General features: G+C 40.5%; 1 protein-coding gene across 2 annotated transcripts; it reads left to right on the forward strand.

Moving 5' to 3' along the window:
* The first annotated feature begins 993 nt into the window (after positions 1–993).
* LOC311037198 (uncharacterized protein) lies at positions 994–9,367 on the forward strand. Of its 2 annotated transcripts, none has more exons than XM_084046318.1 (4): positions 994–1,126; positions 5,762–5,900; positions 8,094–8,198; positions 8,416–9,367. In XM_084046318.1, the coding sequence occupies exons 2-4, from the start codon at positions 5,763–5,765 to the stop codon at positions 8,578–8,580; spliced, it is 408 nt and encodes a 135-aa protein (XP_083902444.1). In that variant the 5' UTR covers positions 994–1,126; position 5,762; the 3' UTR covers positions 8,581–9,367. The 2 variants fall into 2 exon arrangements, with proteins under 2 accessions (XP_083902444.1, XP_083902445.1); XM_084046319.1 differs by having other exon boundaries at positions 1,034–1,097; positions 5,729–5,900.
* Positions 9,368–11,075: the final 1,708 nt, after the last annotated feature.

Raw genomic sequence — 11,075 nt, forward strand, 5'->3', positions numbered from 1 at the left:
GTTTATTCTCTGTATTATTGCCTTGTTTAACTACATCAACCCAGTTATGATACGCAAACAGGAGGTGGTCTAGGATAGAGCCCTGGGGGACTCTGATCAAATAAGTATAGGTGTTGTAAGTGGTTAATGAAGGCATCCTGTAAAAACCTGTAACGGTGAACTGTTAGCTCAGTTTTTGAGTGGTGCCAACCACTCCTACATTTGACTTTGTCCGTATGTCCGTCCGTATGTCCGTACGTCCGTATGATTGGTCAAGCTTCACGTGACACGTGACAATATGTTGTCACGTGTCACGTGACAACATATTGTTGCTGATTGCAACACAAGGATGCAACCAGTTACACTTTCAAAGGCACCACTCTCTTCACACTGGGCGTGATTTTTGATTGCAATATTTGAAGTTAGATAAAGTGGCAATTTAGATTCATGATGCCATTCCATTCCGGAACTAACTGTAAAGTAGCTCTGGTCTATAGCATTAGAAGGTGCTACTATGGACCAGAACTGTAATGATGATGCCTGTGACATTTATTATAGGAGGACACAGCAGTAGGTCTGTCTGCATGTAGAGCAGGGGTTGGCACGGGTGCCAACATTGGCACAGGGGAGGGTGATGATCACTGACACTGACACACTGGCTGGCATAAGTGTGAGAGAGAGGTTTTTACTTTTAAAATAAAATGTTCAAGAAATGTTCAGCCAGTTAAAAGAAGTCCCCTCACATCTACATACAAACAAATGCACATAATTCTACATTCATTCAAACTCCTAACTCTGAATGGGAGATGGTGGGTTATTGCTCATTACACCCTTGATGTGAAAGAAAATAAAAAATAAAAAAATAATTCACTTTTCAAAGGAACTTTAGAAAAAGAAACAAAAATCCATACATAAAAGCTGGGGGTTGAACTGAATGACTGACGTCTAAAACGGTGTCAAATTCCATGCATTTTTGTTGCCAGACAAAGGGCCTGTTTAGACTTCTCCTCCAAGCAGAGAGAGAGCCTTCAAACATCTTGTTTAAAGGTTTGTAGGGAAAGAACAGGAAGGAGGCAGTCGACCATCTTTCAGGGCTTTTCCTCCAACTTCAAAGTGTTGTGTAAGACATTCTGTCAGTCAGGACCAGGTAATAAACATTATTTATGCTCTTTCTGTATGCTGCAATGTGTCGTGTTGTTGTTGTTGTTGTCCAGTTGTGCAGCATCGCACACATGAACGTTATTATAGAAAAGAATAAGATGCATAGGATAGAGACTAGGCTACATTTACGCTTATTTATTTATTTAATTATTAACTTTTTCACTGTTTTTGACCAGAACGGCGAAAAGCCATCTTTTTTAGACCCATTTCTCAGCTCCGTCGTGAAATCGAGAAATAGAAGATTTCTGATTGAATTCATGAATAAACATGTCAAATTACTACAAGTGGTTGCAGCTGCCATTGACCGTTTTTGTTTTCAAATGTTTGACGTTCACTTTACAGCACGATGAAAGTCAAATGTACTACCAGTCCAGCATATATGTAGTGTGCTTGCTTGGGTTGCTCATTTGGCATTTGAATCATACTCTGTTAATACTGGGCTCACTAGCTCAGTCAGTGTATGATTACACAATGTCAAAAGATAAGATAAATAATCAACTAAGTGTTCTTTATAATTTGTTGTATAACTGTTGAGTTGGCATTGATTAAATTTTTTCAGGGCTGGATTTTGTCACCTCACTGTAATGACCTTATTTTTGGCATCACAGATACAGAAGATAATAGTCTCTTGGGAAAAGCCATGTAAATACTTAAAAGTTCAACACAAAACCCATAATTCAACGTTGCACAAATACGGCAATCTGGGAACCCATGTAAAAAAAAAAGGGGGAAACAGTGCCCCCTGCGACGTCGTATGGACGTCCGTTTTGGACGCCCAAACGACGTCTGAGTCAGGACCTCAGTCATTAAGGAGCTGACTGACTGAGGGCCGACTCGCGACGTCGTATGGGCGTCCGTTTTGGACGTCCATACGACGTCGCAGGGGGCGCTGTTTACCCTTTTTTGATGAGGTTCGACTCGGACGGCGTATGGACGTCATATGGTTGTGCGCACGGCACAGTGGGGGTAGTGCGTTGCAACATGTATAAAGAAATAGCTGAATATATTCCTTCACTTCAATAAATCAAATATGATTGTTATTAACTAACTACCATAAAGAACATAATGTAAAGCAGGCTAAATTAATTATGTCAACAAGGCAGGGAAGTTAGCTGGTATTATTATTATTACCCTTATTATTATTACACTTATTATTACATTTATTATTATTATTATTATTATTATTATTATTATTATTATTATTATTATTATTATTATTATCATTATTATTATTATTCATCAGTCACATTGAAACAAAAAAAAAGGGTTTCCGAGGCTATGAGTCACATGACTAAGTATCAAGTATATTGGTCTCATGTTGACATTTGCTCAATTACTGCATTTCCCCCCCCACTGATATAATAATAGTATTCTGTATTTTTTCTGATATAGTGTAGTCTACACTATATCACAAAAAGTAGTACAGTGGTTCTCAAACTTTTTTTTTAAAAACATATATTATCAAGGACCCCCGAATTAATGTATTTGGCCGTGGACCTCTTGTTCTTCAAGTTTTTCCACAGTTAATTCAACACATGTGTTTGTATATGGACTCATTTGAATGACCCTGCATTCAAATGATATAATCAATGTAATTATATTACTGAAATAGTGTGTGACCATGAATCATAATTGTTTCACAATGACTCCTGTGATATGCCATGTTTCCTTTCTTGCTTATTATACATTTTACTTCCTCGTAAGATTCCGGGGAGACATCAAATTTCTCTTTTGGGTCTTGAGTCGAACAAGAGGCTCCCGCGGAGACATCAAATTTCTCTTTTGGGCCTTGAGTCTTGGGACTCAAGGCCCAAAAGAGAAATTTGATGTCTCCGCGGGAGTAATTGGTTCGACTCAAGACTCTTTTGGGTCTTGAGTCTTGGGACTCAAGACTCAAATCCTGGAAATCAAATCCTGGAAATGGCAAGTCAGCATGTGTCTGTCTCCCTGGGGTCTAGTGCTGTAATAGGGATAGACTCCTGTGTTCTTGGCTGTTGCTGACAATAAGCCCACTTGTAAAGTGCATGAGCCAAATGCCTTTAATTAAATTGTTGGAATGACCCATCACGTTCATGTAATGTCAATGTGCAAAAGTCAGTGTGCTTGGTTAGCTCTGTTGGAAGAGCTCTTGACTTCAGACCACAAGGTCATGGGATCGAATCCCAGTACATGATCCTTGGCATCTGGCTCCTACGGGGCTACTACCTTTTTTCGCCTTTATCATAAAGGTTGCTGGACAATATATAGAGGATGAAATACATAATTTATTAAATAATATAAAGGTAATATCAAATACATTGTAGAAAATGAGAGACATGACGCTTTATTAGCAAGATAGTCTTTAATTATATCATTCCTCATTTTGCTGGTTTCCCCTGAAACCCCTTTACTGTTACAGAGTACAACTGCCTTAGAATCACTGCTGATGATGTGGCCATAGCTGAATGGTTAGAGAGCCTGCCTGTCAAGCCATAAATCCCAGGTTTGATCCCAGGCCTCAGCAATGTGTCCAAGTGTCCCTGAACAAGACACTTAAAAGAATAGTTCACCCAAAAATACTTATTTTCTATCAATTACACACTCCATGAAGCCTTAAATTCATGGAGATTTTTTTGTTTTTGACACATTCCTGAGCACAGACTCAGACATATTGGTTGGATGCATGGCGCATATAATAGGCTATCGCATAGATTCGCATTGTAGATTAGTAGGCGATAATTCCAATAAGCCTAACTGAATTATATATGTATGGACTTGTATATAATATAAATTGTATATATTTTTGGACGACTTGTACATTTAATTTGTCGGCAATACTTTGCCACACTTTCTCCCTGGATCCATTTATTGCGGCCGTGTTTCCTTTCTTACTTATTATACATTTTACTTCCTCGTATGATTCCGGGGAGACATCAAATTTCTCTTTTGGGTCTTGGGAGCCTGGGTCTTGACTCAAGACTCAAGGTCTTGACCCTGGGTCTTGACTCAAGACTCTTTTGGGTCTTGAGTCTTGGGACTCAAGACCCAAAAGATATTTGAATAAATTTGATGTGTCCGCGGGAGCCGGGACCCAAGCCTCAAGACTCAAGACTCTTGAGCTAAAAAGTTTGTGAACCACTGCCATTTAGAACAGTGGTTTTAAACCTTTTTCATGCCAAGGACCCCTAAATTGATATACATTTGGCCACGGACCCCCATCTGAAAATGTTTTGTGCCAGGAACCCCCAGAAGCAAAGATTTGAGTTAAAAAACCTCGCCTGCCCTAAATGTAATTCCTGGGAACGCCACTGATGTAATGGCAGCCTATTTGAAACACATCGTAGGCCAGTGGTTCTCAAACCTTTTCATGTCAAGGACCCCCAAATTGACACGTATTAGGCCGCGGACCCCCATTTGAAAAGATATGCCAGGGACCCCCGATAAGAGAAGATTTTTTACGGCTCTAGCAGTGATTCTCAACCATTTTAATTTCAAGGACCCCCCAGTTTGACACGCATTAGGGCTACGGACCCCCATTTAATGGCATTTCTATCACTTGGACCCCAATTTAAGTTGTAAAATCTATGTTAATTTAACTCTGAGAGTGTACAAACTCTTTCTCATTTGTAGACTCTCAGAGTTACAGACCCATAAGGGTCCATTTGGTGCCTAATTTATAATTTAGCTGGGGACCCCCTGGAACTCCCTCAGGGACCCCTGGGGGTCCCCGGACCCCACTTTGAGAACCAATGTCGTAGGCTATGTAGCTACTGTATGATGTTTAACATATGAATGAATGAATGATGATGTTTGTTATATATTGATTTAGAGCTTTCCCTAACATATAGGCTATACATTAAACTCAAACATTTGACTGGCCACTGGTTCCAGTTCAGTTCAGTTTAACCACTTACATCCTGTTTTACACTTTGGCTTTTTTCCCCCTTTCTTTTTATTTTTAGGGGGAATTTCTATGGGCCAAATAATAGCTCTGGTCCATAGCATTTAGAAGGAGTTCTCTAAAGTCTATGGACCAGAGCTAGGCCAAATACATTTGGTGCGTATGCGTGTGCCGTGTGTGTGTGTGTGTGTGTGTGTGTGTGTGTGTGTGTGTGTGTGTGTGTGTGTGTGTGTGTGTGTGTGTGTGTGTGTGTGTGTGTGTGTGTGTGTGTGTGTGTGTGTGTGTGTGTGTGTGCAGGGGCGGATATTTGCACTAGGCATACCAAGCACTTGCTTGGAGCCCCAAGGCAGGGGAGCCCCCACCTCCCCCCTTTTTTTTTTTTTTCTTAATACAATTTTCTTTTCTTCGCATTTTCGCGCGCGCAAAATAGGCCCCGAACCAGAGCTTTGCTTGGAGCCCCTAACTTCTTAAATCCGCCCCTGTGTGTGTGTGTGTGTGTGTGTGTGTGTGTGTGTGTGTGTGTGTGTGTTTGAAGTTTCTAATCCCTCCTGTTGTGACTGATTGACAACGTGACTTGAGTTATTGTTGTCCTAGTTTAGTCTTCTTTGTTTTTCTCTTTTTCCGGCGCCTCGGGTCAGTGTAATAACTGGATGGGGGGGGGGGGCGCACTACAAATACTGAACCTATGAACCTATCTTTGAACATGAGCTAGTTGTGGTGTCTTTTTCCTGTGTGTTGCAGGATGTCTTCTAGGAGTGGCGTCAGGCCAGATGAAGGTTTGATGATGATGCAGGAGCTGGACGACAGGCTGAAGGAGCAGATAGACAAACTGGAACACGTCCGGCTCGCTGCCAGTGAACTCAAAGACAACCTGTCTGGGGTAAAAGCCTGCCTGTTACATGTCGTCGCACGGCGGTGTCACCTGCCAAAAGTAACATGCAAAATGTACATCCCATTAACACACATTAACCCCAGGGCAGAATGCTGGCCATTTGGGTGCCCTAACTTAGCCAGTGGTTCTCTCCATATGGTTTTGGGACAGAAATATTCTCTGTACATCCCGTAGGTTTTTGGTGTGGAAGGTTGACAGTTTGTGAGATCATTTGTGGTTCTCCATCATTCTGAACTGTATAGCAGGGTAGACTGGTACAATCTCAGCTTGGTGTTGGTTTTGTACTGGGTCGACTTCCAAACGTTGTTAAAGGTGTTGTAAGTGATATTTCTTGTTTTTTTTTGTTTTTATTATCAATTGTTTTTATTATCATATCAGCAATACAATTATGTTTGAATGGATACATTTTTCAACAAAAACAAGATACAAACACATACACAACTTAAAAACAACACAGACGGTTAATTAAAATAATAATACAAATAATAATAATAATAAACCCACCTACCCCTCCCCGGACCAACAATGTCTCTAAATGCAAGGGCCAAACACCGTGCCTATACCTGTGCAAGGTCACAACACTGTGTACAACACTTAAACCAAGCCTTTAAGCTTATCTGCGAAGTTAGACCACATATCAATGTTCCTCTCACTTGCTCCATGTAACCTCGCCGTTGACAGTTCTAAATAAACAATATCTAAAAACGTTAAAGCCCATTGGTGAAATGTTAGGGTATGAGGAGGTTTCCACCTCGTAGCTACCATTTTTTTGCCGCTGTTAAGCCAGCAAAGAAGATGCGCTTGTGTGTGCAGTTCAGCAGTAGCCGGGATACATTATTTAAGATAAATACAGATGGAGAAGGTGTGATATCAGCTCCCAAAAGTAATGACAGTTTAGCTGCAACCATAATCCAAAAAGAGGAAACATTTGGACATTCCCAAACCATGTGAAAAAAGTACCAATAACATTTGGAGTACAAAATGTGCAGTTGGGGATATTTAAAATCCTCATAGCACATAATCTACGGGGAGTCAAATATGTTCGGTGAACAAAATTTAAATTCATCTGTTGATGATCTGGATTCCTAGAAGACAGCAATATATTAGACCAAACCGTGTCCCAATTCAAATCAGGATCCAAATTCACTATATCATTCCTCCATAAAGTATCCACAGCAAGGGACCCATAATTAGATTCTGATAAAAAGGCATATAATGTGGAAACGAGGCCTCTTGATCTACTAACATCACAGATGAGTCTATGTAAAGGGTCATTGTAAGGGAAGTCTGCCATGGAACTCCATAAGTCCTCATGGCTGTTCTCAGTTGTAAATAAAAGAAAAATGAGGTACCTGGCAAATTAAATGTGTCACATAAATTCTGAAATGAAGTGATATTTCTTGTTAAAATAAGTGTTAAATAGCTCTTCTCTTGTAGTAATCGTTGCTATAGACTAGAAGTGTTTGTTCAGTATAACAGGGGTCTCCCCATCTCTCCAGCTCTTTAAACAGAAAATACATTTTCAGGTTAGGATACCAATTTCATCCAATCAGGAGCGAGAACTCATACAGGATAAACAATTGAAAGTGATGAAACAAACAAAAAATTGGAATTGGAAAGCAATGAATTTGAAGCTTATAAATGGGTACTCTCTCCTGATTGGATAAAATTGGCAACCTTTTCTGTAGACCTTCATTTAACGTTTGTGTCTTTGTTTCCACTCATACCTCAACCCTTCACTGATTGGTCACAGTTATCAGGGTCATTTGTGTCAAGTGTCAGATACAGCTTGTGTTCTTTACCCTGAAGAAGGCAGCAGCCCTGTCCCAAACATTGGCTTTTATCTGTGTTCTCTTGTCCTGAATAAAATTTCCATCGAGTTTGCGGTGACTCTGATTGTCAACCCACCTGAAAATGTATTAAGAGCAGCGGAGACCACTGTTACTGAACAAACACTCATAGGCAGCACACGGCCCGAGGGCCAGACCCATGCCCTGGACCATCTCAATTCAGTAAATATTTCGAGCAAATATGTATATCTTATCTGGCCTATAATGGTCCCTATTGTGTTTGTGCTTTGTGTTACATTTAAATAATTCATCATTTCTGATTATTATGATGATCGGCTCGTCTTATTTTTGTTGTGGTATTATTCATTTTATGTATTTTCTTTCTTTGTAGACCAACGGTGATCTAAGCCAGTCGATTGCTGACCACCTAGACTGGTTGAACCATTTGTCAGAGCGAGTGGAGACGCTTCAGATGAACACCACTGTCTTTGTTCAGGTGAGATGAAGGATTATTTCAAAAGAGTCTAAAATGTTTCCCCCAAATTTGTACTATTAATAATTGAAATGCGGCTTAAGTGATTAATTCATAATGCATTTTTGTTAAGTTTGTGTCCTGAGGGTGATGCCGCCAAAATGTATTTATTTGGGTCTCGAGCTGAAAGTGTTTGGGGACCTCTGCTCTAAGCCACCATGTGTGTGCATTTCTTTCCCAGATGAACCCTAAACGTCGTGCGTGGGGAGGGAGGCAGGGCTCCAGACAGGACCACCGCTGGTCCCGTGCCCACCTAGCTGAAGATGTCCAGTCTGAGTTCGGCTGGTCTCCCATTCGCACGCGGCGTGACAGCGACGCTGCCTCCGAGATGTCTTGTAATTGGTGACTCCAACCACCTGCGATCCATGTGTCAACTTAAAGCTGTACTATGCAACTATTTTGTTTAGTGAATACAATGTTATAGTTTGTCCAATCTGTATGGTAGAGTATGTTAAATTAATACAATATAACTTTCGGGTGGACATTTAAAGGGAAAAAAGTACAAACTTTGTCAGGCTACTAGTCCTACATACTTACGCCTAGAACCCCCATTCAAACTTTCAAATGTTCAGAGATTTATAATGGAGGCCGATGGAAGACTTTGGGACCTCAAAAAAACACTTTCACCTAGAAACTCTTGTCCATTTTGCCATTGACCATCACTGCTTTTATAGATTTCAGGGTAAAAAGTACAAACTTTGGCAGGCTACTAGTCCTACATACTTACGCCTAGAAACCCCATTCAAACTTTAAAATGTTCATCTTACTGTGAACAATGTTTGCCTGAAAACGAATCTTTGAAATGTTTCATAGGTTTAGAAATGTTCTCCTTTAAAAGTTTTGGCACCTCAAACGCTTTCACCTAGAAACTCCATTCACGCTTTTTATAATTCATCTTACTGTGGACACAAATGCTTGAACTTTTTACTTTGAAATGTTTTGTAGTTTTTGAGATATTTAACTTTAATGCATTGTCAATGGCAATGGATATAGATCAGGGGTCTTCAACAGGGGGTCCGGGACCCCTAGGGGGTCCTCAGAGCTACTATAGGGGGTCCGCCAAATCTTTGTGTGATAGGATTTAGTTTTTTACATTAACCACTTGAACCCTAGAATTCCTTTTCTGAGGGGAACATTAGCTGAAAATAGCAGATCTACAAGCTCTCAACGCCTCGCACTGCGAGGCGTTGAGAGCTTGTAGATCTGCTATTTTTGGCAAAGAGGTATAGGTGTAGAGGGAAAAAAGAGCAGACTAAGTAAAAAGAAATGTTTTTATCTGCAACACAATTGTATACAATATAGAGGGGGTCCCTGCTTCATCTCTCTCAGCTAGGGGGTCCCTGGCCTGAAAACGTTGAAGACCCCTGAACTTAATCATTAACTACACATTACAAGGTCAACCTGTACCTGGGACAACCACCAAGACTTACGGGCACAGAACCAGGACCATATGACAATAAAATAATAACTGATTGTACTCAGAGCCAGTCCCTTGTTTCTGCTATAGAATAATATTTCACTGTCATTGTACTTCAGTATAAGGTTTTTGGACTAAACTTACAGTAAACATACTGTGCATTACTGATGACATGCTAATTATAAAAAATCACACCCAGTGTGAAGAGAGTGGTGCCTTTACGTGTTTTTACTAATTTTAACACCTTTTACGTATTTTTACTCAGTTTAAGTATTTTTACTCAAAAGTGTGTGTGTGTGTGTGTGTGTGTGTGTATGCGCGCGCGTGTGTGTGTTGCACTCCTGTTTGTGTGTAATTAGTGTAACTGGTTGCATCTTTGTGTTGCAATCAGCCGCAGCTGTTGAGGTCATGGTGAGGTCGTGCTCAAACATACATACAGACAGACACACACACACGGACAAAGTCACGTATAGGAGTGGTTGGCACCACTCAAAAAATGCACACAAGAAAGACACAGCACGGATGATAGAGTTATCAGGCAATTTAGAGTTGATTGGTAGTACTTTGTAGTGACGATTTTTTTGGTCCCTAACATTCATCGAGCTCAGCCTGGACTTAGTACATTTCACCATTGTGTCACTACCGAAACGAAAGTTGGTCACTACCGAAACGAAAGTTAAATCCGAAAAAATCAATAAGTGTGGAGGCCAAAATCGTCCCCCCAAAAACCTGTTAGGAGTAAGTTTCAGGCAATTTAGAGTTGATTGGTAGTACTTTGTAGTGACGATTTTTTTGGTCCCTAACATTCATCGAGCTCAGTCTGGACTTAGTACATTTCACCATTGTGTCACTACCGAAACGAAAGTTGGTCACTACCGAAACGAAAGTTAAATCCGAAGAAATCACTATGTGTGGAGGCCAAAATCGTCCCCCCAAAAACCTGTTAGGAGTACGTTTCAGGCAATTTAGAGTTGATTGGTAGTACTTTGTAGTGACGATTTTTTTGGTCCCTAACATTCATCGAGCTCTGGACTTAGTACATTTCACCATTGTGTCACTACCGAAACGAAAGTTGGTCACTACCGAAACGAAAGTTAAATCCGAAAAAATCACTAAGTGTGGAGGCCAAAATCGTCCCCCCAAAAACCTGTTAGGAGTACGTTTCAGGCAATTTAGAGTTGATTGGTAGTACTTTGTAGTGACGATTGTTTTGGTCCCTAACATTCATCGAGCTCTGGACTTAGTACATTTCACCATTGTGTCACTACCGAAACGAAAGTTGGTCACTACCGAAACGAAAGTTAAATCCGAAAAAATCACTATGTGTGGAGGCCAAAATCGTCCCCCCAAAAACCTGTTAGGAGTACGTTTCAGGCAATTTAGAGTTGATTGGTAGTACTTTGTAGTGACGATTTTTTTGGTCC

The sequence above is a fragment of the Gymnoscopelus microlampas genome (assembly GCF_963454915.1).
Source record: "Gymnoscopelus microlampas genome assembly, chromosome: 21".
Taxonomy (NCBI): Eukaryota; Metazoa; Chordata; class Actinopteri; order Myctophiformes; family Myctophidae; genus Gymnoscopelus; species Gymnoscopelus microlampas.

Excerpts from the sequence above, each read along its gene's own strand:
- LOC311037198 (XM_084046318.1), top strand. The coding sequence starts at position 5,763 with ATGTCTTCTAGGAGTGGCGTCAGGCCAGATGAAGGTTTGATGATGATG. Across the intron at positions 5,901-8,093 it reads TCAAAGACAACCTGTCTGGG|ACCAACGGTGATCTAAGCCA; the intron begins GTAAAAGCCTGC and ends CTTTCTTTGTAG. Across the intron at positions 8,199-8,415 it reads ACACCACTGTCTTTGTTCAG|ATGAACCCTAAACGTCGTGC; the intron begins GTGAGATGAAGG and ends TTTCTTTCCCAG.